At 45.9% G+C, this 16,474-nt stretch overlaps 1 protein-coding gene across 2 annotated transcripts; it reads left to right on the top strand.

The window, feature by feature from the left end:
- The first annotated feature begins 23 nt into the window (after positions 1-23).
- Positions 24-7,062, top strand: C2H1orf50 (chromosome 2 C1orf50 homolog). 2 transcript variants are annotated; one of them, XM_068965797.1, is made up of 5 exons: positions 24-114; positions 229-344; positions 5,479-5,565; positions 6,050-6,181; positions 6,544-7,061. In XM_068965797.1, exons 1-5 carry the CDS (start codon positions 36-38, stop codon positions 6,742-6,744), a joined length of 615 nt encoding a protein of 204 aa, XP_068821898.1. In that variant the 5' UTR covers positions 24-35; the 3' UTR covers positions 6,745-7,061. The 2 variants fall into 2 exon arrangements, with proteins under 2 accessions (XP_068821898.1, XP_068821899.1); XM_068965798.1 differs by having other exon boundaries at positions 32-105; positions 6,544-7,062.
- The last annotated feature ends 9,412 nt before the right edge of the window (positions 7,063-16,474 follow it).

Raw genomic sequence — 16,474 nt, 5'->3', positions numbered from 1 at the left:
CGCCGCCTGGGTAGTGAGAAGAGCAAAGTCCTGTCATGGAAGATGCGGCATCGCCCGGGGGGACCCAGGGAGTCACAGAAAACCAAGGAGTTCTGTCGGCGGCAGGTCGGGGAGGTAGGCGGGAGTCAGATGGGGAAAAGAAGCCCTTCCGGAGCAGCTAGTCTGCCGGGCTCCACGGGAGGCCGAGGGCGGGCGCTCACGGCCTATGTTCCTGGGTATGTGTCGCAGGAGCCCTGGTGGAGCTCACCCCGAATCCCGGCGGCCTGGCCCTGGTGAGCCCCTACCGCACCCACCGGGCCGGGGACCCTTTAGACCTCGTGGCGCTCGCAGAGCAGGTGCAGAAGGTGAGGAGGCGGGGCTGGGATAGTGAATGACTATCTTCTTGCATATTTGGTCCTCCCAGCCACTTAGTGTAGTGTTTTTTCTTGACTCCATTTTACACTCGGGGAATACATGTTCATGGCCCCTTGGTGGCCTGACTCCAGCTGATCTTCTGAGACCAAACACCCCTTCAGCTGCAGCTTGAGTGCCCATAATCTCTGAGAAATGGAATATTTCATGCTGTATGGGTAAATAAGGATGTCACAGCCCTTAGCAATTGCTGCCTTCACAGGTAGTGAGCCCTGAGGGAACTCAGGAAGGAGAGAATATCTCCTATCTAGCAGTCATCTGTCAGACTGTAGCCACTCCTTATAGTGAGCACTGAGGAAGCTCAGGATGAAAACAGCATGCTGCCTCAGATAGCTGAGGTGCGTATCAAAGGAATGATTTCAATGAGTCCAGACTCTTGTATCTTCACATATATAGAAAAGCGCTTAATTCTTTAATTTGGATTACCTGGTTTTCTTTAATTAGTAATAGTCTTTTGATGTTCAGACTACCTGCCCTTTGTTGCAAAACTTATGTATAACCTGGCTCCTCCCCTTGCTTCCTCGAAACAGTTCTCCCAGGGTCACTGGGAGTTTGAACACATGAATTTTTAATCCCAGTTTTAATATTAACTTGCACTGTGACTTGAGGTAAATTACTTTTCTCTGGACCTCAGCTTCTTTATCTGTAAAATGCAGGGTGTGAACTAGGAGAACTGTTAGGTCTGAAATTCTTGAAAATCCAGGTTTCCTTTAATCTTTCTTCCCAAGACTTCCAGTTGTAGAACCCTCTTTGAGTTGTTACAGGGCATTGCTACTTTAAAATTTATGATATCCCCTCATCCTGGTGTATATGATCACATTTGGCCTTGGTTATATTCAAAGGCCTTCATTTTGCTCAAAAAAATTTAATAATGTGCTCAAATTCCGTTACGTGTCTCGGTACCTCAGTTTTGTTTTCAAATGCTTAGGAAATCTCCTTTGATAAACTGTGTGCTTTCTCTTTCCTAGAGAGGTGAAAAGTAAAATATGACTTTTGTGGATTATGAAAACATTATGTGGGCTTCCCTGATAGCTCAGTTGGTAAAGAATCTGTCTGCAATGCAGGAGACTCTGGTTCGATTCCTGGGTCGGGAAGATCCCCTGGAGAAGGGAAAGGCTACCCACTGCAGTATTCCAGCCTGGAGAATTCCATGGACTGTATATTCCCTGGGGTCAGAAAGAGTTGGACAGGACTGAGTGACTTTCACTTTCACTATGTGTCTGTTGAATCAAATCACTTATTGGCAGGGAGGCTCCCAGAGTCACATCTTAGGCAAACATTTTTGGTGGGTTACTGAGTGACATGTTTATTACAGTGACGTGGAAAAGAAAGAAGGAAGACAGTTTTTGTCCTTCAGTCAGTCTGTAATCTAGTGAAATACAGAGTATGCATCATTGTGCTGCCTCCGTTTTTCCATTTTCTTTGAGAAACTGAAGAAAAAGCACTCTAAAGATAAACAGAATCAAGAGTATTTCAGTTTGTGAACTGAAATGTACTTTGTAGCAGGACTGACTTCTTACATGCAATTTAGGTATTCATGTGTGTTGGAAAGTGCAAGAAGCCTGGTATTAAGGCAGGAAATTTAGAATCAGACTGATCTGTGTTGCGATTTGTGGATGTGTGTGTGTGCTCAGTTGTTTTTGTGACCTTTTGGATTGTAGCCTTCCAGGCTCCTCTCCATGAGATTATCCTGGCAAGAATAGTGTCGTATTTGGCCATTTCCTTCTCCAGGACATCTTCCCAACCCAGGGAGCCTCTCCTCCATCTCCTGCATTGGCGGGTGGATTCTATACCGCTGAGCCATCAGGGAAGCCTTGAAACCTTGGACAGACCACTTCACCTGTCTGAGTCTAATCCTAAAATGAGAAAGTGAAGTTATCATCTCCAACTTCATAAGGTATTATGAGAATTAAATGAGATACTCTGCAAAGAGCCTCAGTGATTAGGGCCAGAGTTTGTGCTTAGTCGTTAGAGGTAGTCTTTCTCTTATTTCTGTTTTAATTAGGATCTTTTATGTACAAAGAACAGATTTGTTGCCACCTTAAGAAAAAAGATTTATTTCAAGGCCACTCCTAACCAGAGCTATCCTAGCTCAGGAACCACCTACTCTCTGCTTGGCCATGAGGTACCTCACTGTCCCTGGAACAAAGTGCAAGTTCTTGTATCAGGGGTCATAAAGCCTTACGTGATTTGATGCCTGCACTCTTTTTTACATCTCCCCTCACTAACTGCTCAAGCTGCACTGGCCTCGGAAATGCCTGGAAGCTGCTTCTCTGATTTTTTTGCATGGCTAATCCTTTGCTTCAGACCCAAGTCAAATGTCACAACCTCAGTGAGACTTTCTTATCTATTAGTGCAGTTGAGAAACTATTTTAAATTTTAATGTGATCTTAAAAAAAAAGTTTTAATGTGATCTTAATTTAAATTTTAAAACCTGGTAATTGAGTTAATGACTAGAAACTTTTAAGTATATTTGGAACAATTTGAGTATGTGAATTGACTCTTCCAACTATAAATTTTATGAAGTCTCAATACAGATTTTTTCCAATGAAAATATAGCATCCAAATTGATAGGTGCTGTGAATATAAAATATACACTTAATATGAAATGTAAAATATCTTTTAACAATTTTTATTTGATTACATGTTGAAATGATAAATTTTCTGATCAGTTCAGTTCAGTTCACACAGTCATGTCAGACTCTACGACCGATGGACTAAAGCATGCCAGGTTTCCCTGTCCATCACCAACTCCTGGAGCTTGTTCAAACTCATGTCCATCGAGTTGGTGATGCCATCCAACCATCTCATCCTGTCATCCCCTTCTCTTCCTGCCTTCAATCTTTCCCAGCATCAGGGTCTTTGTTCCAGTGAGTCAGTTCTTTGCATCAGGTGGCCAAAGTATTGGAGTTTCAGCTTCAGCATCAGACCTTTCAATGAATATTCAGGACTGATTTCCTTTAGGATTGACTGGTTTGATCTCTTGGTAGTCCAGCGGACTCTCAAGAGGCTTCTCCAACACCACAGTTCAAAAGCATCAATTCTTCAGTGCTCAATTTTTTGATATATTGGGTTAAATAAACTATATTAGTAGTTTTTTGTTTTGGGGGGTTTTTTTTGGCTGTGCCATGTGGCTTATGGAATCTTAGTTCCCCAACCAGGGATTGAACCCAGGCCACCACAGTGAAAGTGCCAAGTCCTAACTACTGGACTTCTAGATAATTCACTACATTATTACAATTAATTTTACTTATTTATTTTTACTTTTAACACAGCTACTAGAAAATTTACAATTTCATATGTGACTTGTTTCTGTCCTCAAGGATAGTTACATTAGACTCTAATCTTAACGAAGGCCGCAACCTCTTTCTCATGTTTGCCAGTGTGTCCAGCGCAGTGCCTAGCGTGGTGTTTGACCCATGGTAGTTGCTCAGTGTGTGTCTGTGAAACAGATAAAGGCTTGACTCAGCCTACTCAGTTGTTTTCTCTTCACTCAGAACACGACTTATACCTGACCTTTATCATAAGCTTCCTCAACTAACCAGCAAATTCTCTTAATATTTCTTAGTTCAAGTTTAACCTCTTGCTTTCTTTTCCGTAACAGCTGTATACCACTAAAAGTTAATCAGTGTTGTTATTTTTTTTGAAACTCTTCTGGTGGTCCATTGGTTAGGACTCGGTGCTTTCATTGTTGGGGCCTTGATTCAATCTCTGGTTGGACAGAGCCAAAAAAAAAAAAAAGAGTTAATCAGCTTTTTGTGAAAAGAAATCTGGAAGTTTTTTGACAGATTTCTGATGTGTGGATGATAATCCTTCTCAGTACATGAATTGGTTACATATGTATCTCCTAGCTTTGAAAGTTTTTATTTTTAAGCAATTTCCAGTGCCTTCAGTTGAATTTCCTAGGACATGACAATCTTCTGTATATATTATAATTGTTCCAGGTCTATATCATAGTGGTGGTGGTTTAGTCACTAAGTCGTGTCCAACCCTTGTGACCCCATGCACTGTAGCCTGCCAGGCTCCTGTGTCCATGGGATTCTCCAGGCGAGAATACTGGAGTGGATTGCCATTTCCTTCTCCAGGGTATTTTTCTGACCCAGAAATCAAACCTGGGTCTCCTGCCTTTCAGGCATATTCTTTACCCACTGACCTTACAGTCTTTTAAAAACACATTTTAAGTAATAGGAATGCAAATATAAGTTAAATATAATTAAGTGTGATGTAAATAATTCAACTGAATAATGGTCAGTTTAACAGATACCTTCTAATAGCATTGAAACATGTATATTATCATATGTGAAACAGATCGTCAGTCCAGGTTCGATGCATGAGACAAGGTGCTCAGGGCTGGTGCGCTGGGATGACCGTGAGGGATGGGATGGGGAGGGAGGTGGGAGGGGGGTTCAGAATGGGGAACACATGTATGCCCATGACTGATTCATGTCAATGTATGGCAAAAACCACTGCAATATTGTAAAGTATTTAGCCTCCAATTGAAATAAATAAGTTAAAGAAAAAAGATACCTTCTGTATATAGTCAGGTTTCTATATCGCAGGCCATAAGAGACATACCCCAAGTGTCTTCGGATTTTCATTGTAAGATCCACCCCTGATTTCAGTAATGTTTAAATGTGAGAAAACAGATGGAGACCTGAGGAATAAGTGGGGTTAGTCAGGCCAAAGAGCAAGAGGGAAAATGTATTGGATGGAGGAGAGGCCATATGCAAAATTACTTGGAAGCAAGAGATTGGGGCATGTTGGAAGACTGAAAATTTTGAGTGCAACCAGAATGTAGAGTGAACAAGATAGATGCTTTGGATGATAGAGAAAGAGCACTCATTTCCATGGTATGGAGTCGTGGGGTCATGGCAGCATTGACTCCTAGGCAGTGCCTTCTGAGCTAGGCCTTGGGAGGAGTGGGTGTTCATGGGAGAATGGTGAACATGGGAAGGGTATGAAAGGCATAAGCCAACATGTTGACATAATTTCACATTGGGATCTAAATAAGAGCATCGTAAAGTCTTACCCTTTTCTGACCCACAGTTCAGTTTTTCTCACCCTTAGGCTAATGAATTCATCAGAGCAAATGCCACCAACAAACTGACAGTCATAGCTGAGCAAATCGAACATTTGCAAGAACAAGCCAGGAAAGTAAGTAGTAGCTTTTTGGTAAGCTTTCATTTTCTTCATTTAGTTCACCGGATTGACTGAACTTGCTTATAATCACTGTAACTTAACTTGTTTCGGTACCTCCTAGAAATATAGAAGAGTTGAGCAAAATAGAGTAAGCCCAAGAGGTTAAGTATAAGGTTTTTCACTGGGAGAAAGCTCAGTGAGGTAAAGCATCTTAAGGGGAAAATTTTTGTTTTCAGTTATAAAAGAAATGTACGTACCACTGAAAAATTGGGAAGAAACATTTTGAAATATAAGTTTTCCAAAGGCATTTTTATAACATAGTTGCATAATGTAGTCTAATTTTTCTCTTCAGTGTCATCTGAATCTCAGTCATGATTCATTGATGTGAGGGAGCAAGACCCTAAGCATTGAACAGGTTCCAGCTTTCGAGTGGGGTGATCATTGAGTATGAGTGCTGTTTCCTCTTACACCCAGTTGGTTACGTCTCTGTGGATTTTAGGTTTTGGAGGATGCTCGCAGAGATGCTGACTTGCACCATGTAGCCTGTAACATGGTGAAAAAACCTGGCAACATTTACTACCTTTATAAACGGGAGAGTGGTCAGCAATATTTTTCCATTATTTCTCCAGAGGTAAGAACATTTAATTGTTGCTACAAATACCTACTCTTGTCTTTAAGAAATTCTTGGTGTAGTGTGTGTGTATGTGTTATGTGTGAGAAAATGTAGGCATAGGGCTTGGTAAGTGATTTTCTAGAAAACTAGAGGTGGCATGAGCCCAGAGATGCTTCTGTAAAATATATGCACTTAAATTATTTCACAATCATTATCTCTGTTCAGGGAGGTACCTGATGTGTAATGCAGTGCTTTCCAAGGATGATTCTGACTGGTCTGAAGTGAAAAGCCAAAAAAAGAAAATTATGGTATAATTAGAAAATGGACTCAACTTCCTTACCTCCTGCCCTGATCAGAACTGACTCCTTTGCCTTCTCTAGGAATGGGGAATGAGTCGTCCACATGACTTCCTTGGTGCCTACAAGCTACAGCACGACCTGTCCTGGACTCCGTATGAGGACATTGAGAAGCAGGATGCTAAAATCAGTGTCGTGAACAAGTTGCTAAACCAGCCAGTGGCTCTGCCTCCAAGCACTGAACCCAACTTCCAGGGGTTCAGGTCCTCTGAGAGTGGACTCTGACAAAGGCCATCAGGACATGGACCTGTCACCTCCTTGTTGCCCCAACCTCTGCCCTGGTGGGAGGTAGCAAGAGAGACGAAGGCGTGTGGGTGAATCATGAACTTCTTTGAAGGCGAGCCTGTGTGAATGGAAATGCTGTTGTTATTACTTTTATGTGGGATGGTAGAATCATACCAGTCTCTCCTGGGATCCTCTCTGGGTCACATGTACCCAACCAGTCAGTTTCAGAGGACCAGCCAGTGTACTTTCCTTCTCCTTCATCTCCATCTGTTCTCTCATGAGTTAGAGCATTAAAGAAGGAAAGTTTTCTTCTTCCTGCAAAACAGGCTGGCGAGTCATTTTCCAGAAACACTGTTAACAGTCTTTTGTAACTAGAAGTGTTTAAGATTGGGGTTGAGGCTATTTAATAGTTTGTGTAACTCTAACTTCAGATTCATCTGGGAAGCAGACTACTGGGTACTGGAGGATGATAAACAGCCTGGCTTGGCTAGCGATAGTGTGTAATTCCGGTGTGTGTGTGTGTGTGTGTGCACTAAGTTGCTACAGTCATGTCTGACTCTGCCGCCCTATGGACTGTTACTTCTACACAATTGATAAGGTCTGGCTTACTTCACTCTACTCCCTACATTGACCTATAGGTGGTGCCATTGTGATTTCCTGGTTAAGCCAGTTACCAAGTTCAGAGAAAGGAGCGTTGTGAAGTTATTTTGGAGGTAGCATCTCCTAGAGTGACTAATACCCAGTGATTATATACATTTTTCATTTACCCATCCATCCACCCATCCATAAGTAAATAATACTTAATTACTAAGTATTAAGTGCCTTCTAGCTTCCAGATTCTGGAGAATGACACAGCTGAGTAAGACAGGCCCCTGTTTCCAGGAAGCTCACAATCTAGTTGGGGAGAAAGTAAGTCAGCCATTACAGCATAGTATAAAAAAAAAGGCTATGATGGAAGTACACATGGAATATCATGGCGCACCAAGGAGAGCTACCTAACTCAGCTTAGAGAACTTAAGAAGACTTGGAGGAGCTGACACCTGCTTGGGAACTGAAAAACAAGAGTTAGAGCTTATCTGGAGGGTACCAACTGTCCTCTCTATGGGAAGGGTGCCTTTCGGAGTAGGGGGAGGGTTTGTTTTTGGATAGAATTTATTTGTGAATGAACAAAGGAATATCCACTTAACAAGCCACATCAACCAAAATAATCCTGCCAGTCACAAAGAGTAGACTGAGATATCTCCTGACCAGAACAATCTTCTAACAGCTAGGAGATAGGTAGATGAATAGGATGATAATTCTAGACAAAAAAAATTGCACGTGAGGGACATTGACAAGAATTAATATAACATTTGGGGAATTGGAGCTAGTTTAAAGTGAAGAGTATTGGCCGGGGGGTGTGAGAAAAGAGCTAACTGAAGGATTGGGGTAGGGAGTTGATAAAATTGACCTTTTAGAAACCTCATTTTGACAACAGAGGATGAGTGGAGGCAAAACCTCTATGAGCCTTCATCCCAGTCCAGGCAAGAGATATTGGAGGTCTGAATTAGAGGTGCTGTATTTTATCGATCTTAAGATATACTTTTCTTCCTCCACATTTAATCTCTTGAGACCTGGATGCTTCTAGAAGTCAGTGGTAGGTCATTGTTTAAGTGGCAGCATTTTTTTTCTTTCTTAGAGCTACATGAAATAATCGTGTGTCTTAACAACGGATGCCATCTTGGGCTTGATGAAGTGTGGCATTTAAAAAGTACAGTAGATCACCGTCTTGTTAACTGGTACCACGTGGCAGAAAGAATGGAAGGAAAGACTCTTAGGTAATGCTTGAATCTCTAGCTTGAGTGTGTGGATGGTAGGAGTGCACTAACAACAGAAAAGTAAGACATCCCTGATAATTTTCCAAAATAATTAGCAATCTGGTTGGCCCTGCCTAGGTTCACTGAGTATGAGTAACAACTGACTGTACCTCCCATTCTCCTATGAGGGCTCTAGAAGGGGGGAAAGGAGGCCTGATTGTGTCCTTGGCTTCTGAGTCATCAGTCCACAAGCACTGAGATCACTGGTGGTACAGATTCAGAGATGATAAATACTGTTTAGTGAGCTCTTTTTCTGCCAGGCATAGCCATTGTCTGATTTAATTTTATATAATCACCATCTATAAGGTATTATATGGTATTCCTGTTTTACAGAGCTGGATCGTCTCAGAGATTTAAGTACCTGACCTGTGATTATATAGGTACAGAGTGCTAGAGGTCAAGTTCAGACATTCCTGTTTAATTCATATCCATAAGCTGTTGTGGCTGATTAAGACAATCCTAGAAGATCTCCTCATAGAAGTGTGAAGAGATAAATACAAAAGTGGCAGAGTAACATGTGTAGGGGATACTGTGGAAGTAGTTCACTGGAGTATTTAGTGATGAACATGCAGAGGGTGTATGTCAAAGTCTGAGGAAATTAAGTAACTTACCTAAGGTCACACAGCTTAAGAATAAAGAATAATTGAGCCCACACTTCTAGCATGAAAGCCCATGTGCAGAACCCCGCCCCCCCCCCCCCCCCCCCCACACACACACACAAGATGAGGTGCGTCTACCCTAAAGAACCTGGAGCTTGGGAGGAAGGAGACTGAGTGCTTGGAGTAACCGGACCTCTGTAGTCCAAGCAGCATTCGATTCGTGGACTACTCCCTTCTTAAAAGCTTTGTTCTTCATTTTGATTTGGAATATTAACCATCTTCCGCTTTACCGCCTGCATCTTTTTTGTCTCATGACACTAATAGTTTGGACTGCTCTGAGGCTGAGTCCTTGGTCCTCTGTTCTTTCTCTGCTAGGTGATCTAATCATTTCCCTTGGCTTTAAATGCCACCCGCATGCTGCTGACTCACACGTGTGTCTCCTGATCTCTCCCTGAGTTTCACGCAGACTTAATTTATCCAACAGTCTCACTTGATGTCATTACAAACCTAACGTGTCCAAAATGGAAGTCTTGAGTTATACCCCAAGGCTGTTTTGTCACCGGTCCTGTTTGCATCAGCACCTGCATCACACTGCTGTTGAGATCCCAAACCCAAGCCATCCTGTTCTTCCCGCACGAATCAGCAAGTCTCAGCTCTGTCTTCAAAATATATCCCACTCTGACTGCTGCTCAGCGCCTCCGCCCCTACCCTCTTAGTCCACGCTGCCAGCGTCTCTGGCCTGGATGGGTGCAGTAACCTCACGTGCCTTTGTGCCTCTGTTCTCAGCCTCCTTCAGTCCATTTCTACAGAGACTTGTCATCACATCTTTTAAAAGTATATCAGGTTATAATCCTTCTATAAAAACGACCCCCAGGTTTCTCTTTACACTTAGAATAAAGTCCAGACTCTTGCCGCCTCAATTTGGACTAGCCAGAAGCACATGTTCCCCTATTCCTGTTCTCCACTTTTGTGAGATCCAGAATGAGAGGAAGCTAGAAACTTCTGCCAGTTCGAAAGGAGGGTTTTTATTAGACCTCCCTACTTCCTCTCCCCCTTCTGAAGGAAGCCTTGGGGTTGTCTGGGGTAACAGATGCATGATCATGTCCTTAGAATAATGATGATGATGGTTGAGCTTCTGTCCTGTGCTGAGCATTATTTAATATATATATTATTTGTATTTTTTATTTAATATAAATTATAAGCTTATTGTTACAGCAATCCCATTTTACAGATTAGGAAATAGGTTCAGGAAACCAAAGTAACTTGTTCAGATGTACACCTCTGTTAATGCTAGAGCTGGAATGTAAATCTGGTTGAAAGTTAAGGCCAGTATTATAATCATTATGTGACAGTTTTTATTTTGCCACTTCAGTGATTTATGTTGCCTGGGAAAATGAAGAGAAATACAAATGACATAAAGAAGCTGACCTGACACTTGGGCTTAGACTTGTAGCACAGCTTTACTTGCCTCCATCCTGGATCTCCAGTTTAGTTTCTCAAATGCCTTAGGTATGACTTTAGTGTCAAACTGTTCAGTTCTTAGAACCAATAATTAGTAATGGTAAAATTGACTAATGCCCATTTCCTCTTCTGGAGAATGGGAATGCTAATACTAACATTAGGGGCATTTGAGAAAATCCAGTAAGATGACCGTAATGTTTGTAAAGCGTTGAGCACAGTGCCCAGTGGCTAGCAGCCACTCAGGACAGGCTAGATCCTATTCTCCCTCTCCAGGCTGCCAGGTGAGGCAAAGGGTCACCTGACCTGCCTCCACCCCTTCTCTTGCATATTCTCCTGTGCGGCCCTGGAAGCTCTTGCTGCAGTGGCTTAGCAACAGGGTAGGTCAGAGAATGTGGGTCAGGTATTAGAAGTGGTGCTTGGGATCCTCCGGAATACTAACAGGTGTCTGTGGCACATACTCGTCCAGTTATGGAACCTGGATACCTCAGAGGGGCTCTTTCCTCCGCCCTCTCACCCTTCTGCCGTCTTGGCATTCCCTCTCACAGGGGCTCTTGGTCAGGCTTCTTGGTCCTGTCTGCTGCTGTCCAGTAAGATGTCTTTGCTCCAGCACCACACCCCCCAGCTCATGGGGTGTTTGAGAGCCTTCCTCCACAATGGCTGCCAGGATAATCTTTCTAGATCAACTTGACCTTGTCATTTCCCTACTTAAAATGTACTAGTTTTCAGGACTGAGTGTAAATTACTCAGCTTTTCATTGATTCAACAAATACTGAGGCTGGGGGCGGGAGGGTACTCTGTGCCTAGCATTCATACAGACTCAAAGATACAGCAGTGATCCAAGCAGAGCTGAAGCCTTGCCCACGAGGAGGGGCCTTATATTTCAGGGGCCCTGTACAGCTTTACCTGCCCCCAACTCCCCGCCTACCTCCCATGCACCATGCATACGCTGGTCTCTTCACCTGCTGAGCCTTTGCACATTCGTCATGTTACACTAGTCCACTCCTTCCAGATCCCTCCTTTCCGCCACCCCCAACCCGTGCCGCCGCTTCAAGACCTCGGGGTCCCCTGCAAAATGAGGCCCCTCTTCCTGCCAACTGAAGCCCTGTTGCCCCTCCCCTGCCTCCTGGGGATTGTGAGCTAAGAGCCGGGGGTGAGAGGCTTAGGTCGGCAACTCCCGCTCGCCTTGGCTGGCCCCTCCACCGCACAGAAAGCCGGGGAGTAGCGTGGGCCCCCACCCCATCTAAGAATGTCTAGTCCCCAGGTAAGCATCCGCAGCAGCACGTGCTTCCTCCACGTGCTGTCAGTGATCACGGCGGGGGGTGGGGGGCGTGGGGAAAGAGCTCTCCGGGGGTATGGGCGCCCAGCCCCGGCTTGGTCTCGTCCATCTTTTCACCTGAGCATCTTCGCCGTTGCTGCCATCCCGCAGGGCGCGAGGAATAGCGGAGGGGGAGGGACGAGGACGAGTACGCTGATGTCTTCAGCTTGGACCGAGGCCGGTTCTCTGTTGGGCTGTTGGCCTCTAGGGGAGCGGGTGGAGTCGGGTGGCTGCTGGGAGGCATGTCGTTTCTCACACAAGTGGCTGTGCCCGGGGCTCACTGCCTGCCCACGGGGAAGTGTCACTTGGAGCGTTCTCGCACCAATGCTGCTGGGTTCCTGGGCACAGAACTCACACCGTCGCCGTTGCCTTTCCCTAGAAAGCCCCGAGTCACACGCAACCCTCCTCGCTCCTTTCAGGAGCAGCCCGAGTCTAGTCTGCCGTTCCGGCTCGCTCACCTCGTTCTCCTTACCATACTCATGGCTGATTTCCTTTTCTTCAGCCTCTCCCCTTGAGACCACCCTCCACTCGCAACCCACATCTGAGCAAGACACCCTCATACACCCTCTTACTAATTAAACATTACTGCCCAGTCACAGCGGCAATGCAAGATCACACCAGCTATCACAACAGTGACCTCCCTGCCGGCTCTGCCTCCAGGTGCCCCTCTCTCCATGGGATCCAGCCTCCTCATTGTACTTTCCTTTTCGCAATTTCCTTTGCCAAGAAGCTACCCTCGCCACCGCCCCGCCCTCCCTGCTACAGCCCACCCCTTTTGTTTATGCTTATAGAGTCGTAAATATCCTGTTGGTGGAGCCTTCCCCTGCACGCCTCACAGACTTAGTCTTCCCTGGACACACTCAGCAACCTGACAAACCTTTGTGCAACAACACTCGACACACCGCCTTCACTGTCCCTGCACACATCTGCCTCCCCCACCAGATTCCCAGCCTCCTGGGGGTGCTCTGTGTGCCCAGAACACGCAGGCTGGGCACAGGGCAAGCATCAGCAAGCAGTTTTTAAAATGAATAAATGGAAGATCGTAAGTATCGGGTAGATGCTTGGGTGTGTTGAAGAGGCTGGATTGTTCGTTTGAGAAGGCTTCTCATGGGACAGACTAGACAGGCTTCGAGTGACTGAGTGCAGGGAGAGGATCTCAGGTAAGCACCAGAGTGCTCTATTAATTTAACAATCACCAAACAACGTCTATTGTCAGGCCTCATGCTGGGCACCGGGGAACTCGGTCGGCACTCAAGTTCCTTTCCCTGTACTGGAGAAGGAAGACTACATAGGCGGTGCCAATACAGAGTGCCAACTGTCACACGGTGAGCAAGGAGGTGTGGCAGTGCAGAGGAGGAGCACCTCAAGACTTGAGGGCGTGCCAGGCTTCCCAAAGAGGACCACCACCCAACCTGAGACAAGAAGCGGGCAGAGAAGGGGTCAAGGAGCGATGCAGAAAGGACTTGCATACCAAATGAAGGAGTTGAGCTCCATCTTGAGGGTGCTGGGAGCCACTGATGACCTCCAAGCAGCTGGGGAGCGACACAAGCTAGTCCTGCTGGCCACTGCTGGGCAAGGCCTCGGCTCTGACCCCTCCTCTGAGGAGCCTTCTCTGAGCCCCCTGACAGGCAGGACCCCTCCTCTATGCTCCCTTAGCAGCCTTGTCACCTCTTCCTTTCTGTGCAGGGTTGAAGCCTCTGCCAGACTAGGTTTTTGAGAGACAAGACCAGGTTTTAATCTTTTTTGTCCCAAGACCAAATGTTTGCTGAATGAATGGATTGTTCTTTTTTCCTCTAAATTTCACCAGCCCTTATTCTCAGGTCCACATCCTTTCATACCTGGAGCCTATGCATTATGCTGCAGATGGGTTTTAATTGGGAAAGAGGAGGCCCAATTCCAATCCTGGCTCCGCCATTTACTGGGACAAATTGTTCAACTGTCCTGAAACCTCAGTTTCTCCACCTGTAAGATGAGTTATCACCATGAACAGTCTGTAAGTCTCCACATGGATGCATGAGTCTTTTCCTGAATAGACTGTAAGCTCTATGGTCTAGGCAGGTACCAAGGACTTTCCTCAGCACCTTGCTTGATCTGAGCTTACAACAAATAAAAAATGATCAGTCCTGTTGGTTGGTGGACAGCAGAGTACACAGGAAAGAACCCTTAAGGTGAAGTTGGAAGTCTTGTTCTGCCACTTCCAGTGTGACCTTGAATGAGGTTCTTCCCCTCTCTGAGTCTTCTCTGCTTTACCTGGCAGACCTCACAGGGCCATTGGAAACCACAGAGATGAGTGTGCTTTGTGAATGAACAAGATAATCTGGTAGACAATTAATTGAACATTCGTTAAACGGTGAAGCAGTGTAGATGAGGTGTGTCTCGTAACTTTTGGACACACCCCAGGTATCTCTGCAGAGAGGCAGAGATGCTAGGATGCTGCTCTTCCAGGCAACAGTAGGCTAGACTGGAACAGAGGTGTTTGGTCTCGCCAGCTGAGCCCTGAGACTCAGGACAGACCAGGAGGGAAGGGTTGACAGGGAGGGAACATAACTCTGGTCCTTTGCTCCCCTTCCCATCCGATTTGTCTGGCTAGCATTGCTTCCTGTCTTACGTTTTGAGGGAATCTGGCATGACAAGGTCTCAGGAGTCCCAGTGGCTTTGGGATTATAGCTACTGATACCCCTTGGTGAATAAAGCTGGCCTACGGGAGCAGTTAGCTCTGCCATGCTGCCTGATAAACTCTTAGCTCTAAACTCCAAATCTGGCCCCTTCTCACCCTCTGCATCTTGGTGGCAGTATTTATGGGAAAGGACAATGACTTGTCCTAGCTCTTGCCCAGACCAGAAACGCCTGGGGCTGTACAGAGGGGGTATATGGAAGCAGAGTCTCAGCTTCCTCACCTCGAAAATAAGTGGGGATTAAATGAGAAAACAGATGTGGAAACACCTTGGAACTTGTATATTGTACTCAAGTGCAGGATTCTGTATGTGGGTAGTGTGTTTACAACCGGTGGGGCCTCCCTGTTTCAGAGAGCACTGGGGCTCTTTCTCCAAAAGCAAAGGTTCACAATGCAGTTTATGTGTAAGGAGTGCACATATTTGGTGAACACAGAGTGAACACAGACAGAGCGGGACTGTGAAAATGGCCAGGGCCAGCTGATCCCTGCTGCCAAAGGAGGCTGGGGGAGAGAGGAGGACTGGCGGGGGCTGCTTCTGCGTGGAAAGGCTGTATTTGCCCCGCTGGGCTGGCCATCGGAGCTCCCTCATCACCCCCCTGCCCCAAAGACCTCCTCCTGCTGAGATCACACCCCTAGTAAGAAGCACCAGATTTAGAATCAAACAGGTGGGATTGATTCTACTCACCTAATATGTGACTGTGAGCAAGTATGTCCATTTCTCAGGACCTCAGTTTCCTCAACCATGAAATGGGGAAAATTATAGTAGCATCTCCCCAGGTCTTCAGGATCAGGAGAGAGAATGTGGTAAAAGGGTCCTGTGAACTATCCAGCGCTGTCTGTCTTTATTTCGTGTTTCTCATATCTTCCGCTGTTGGTACTGGGCCTGCTGCTGGGGGCTGTCTGAACTAGGACCCTGAGGCACCTCAGCCACACCCTCTCCTTCTGAGGGAGGGAGTGTGGCTGGAGGGGCAAAGGAGCCTGGATCTGCAGCAGGCCCTTTGTGCTTCCCTCCCATCAGACAGCCTCTCGCCTCCTGGGCCACTGCTAGGGGTGAGGGGGTTACCTCTTGCCAGTGTTTTGATTCCTGTGGGCTCACTCTAGAGTATTAAAAGTAGCTTTGTCTTCCCTTGTAGCTCAGTTGGTAAAGAATCTGCCTGCAGTGCAGGAGACCGGGGTTTGATCCCTGGGTTAGGAAGATCCCCTGGAGAAGGAAATGGCAACCCATTCCAGTATCCTTGCCTGGAAAATGGGGTCGCAAAGAGTCGGGCACGACTGAGCAACTAACACTTAACACTTACTTACTTTGTAATGTAAAAATAAAGGAGGCTCATTTATGATGAAGGTCTTTATGACAAGGGGCTCATCTCTCAGATTGGGGAATGGCCCGTACCCCTTGGACCCTGGGCCATGGAGGTGCCAGGCGGGTCACTGTATGGGCTGGAGAGAGGTCTGTGCTGTAGCGCAAGAGGTGTCAGAGACAGGTGGAGGCTATGGTTCACTCATTTTGCTATTGAACGTTCCCAGGCATTCATCTTCAGCAGCTTTGTCTCACCTCCTGGGTCTCCTCCATTAACCTGTGGTCTCCTTCATTCCAGCCAGTGAAATGATGTTGGGAGGGTGTAGTTCTAGGGTGGGGTCTAGGGGAACAGGAGGTACCTGGTCCCTGAGAGATTCTTTTGGGACTCTTTGACCTTGGCAACCCTATGACCCTCTCTCCTGGGCCCCAGGTGAGTGCAGCAGTTTCTTCCTGACCAAAGAGCAGAGCCACCCCCAGATGAATGAATTTACCTGGAAGGATGTTGTCAATGCCTTATCCCTGGCCAAC

Source organism: Capricornis sumatraensis, chromosome 2 (genome assembly GCF_032405125.1).
Source record: "Capricornis sumatraensis isolate serow.1 chromosome 2, serow.2, whole genome shotgun sequence".
NCBI lineage: Eukaryota > Metazoa > Chordata > Mammalia > Artiodactyla > Bovidae > Capricornis > Capricornis sumatraensis.
Note: the sequence above shows the minus strand (reverse complement) of the source record. Positions and strands in the feature narration are given on the sequence as shown.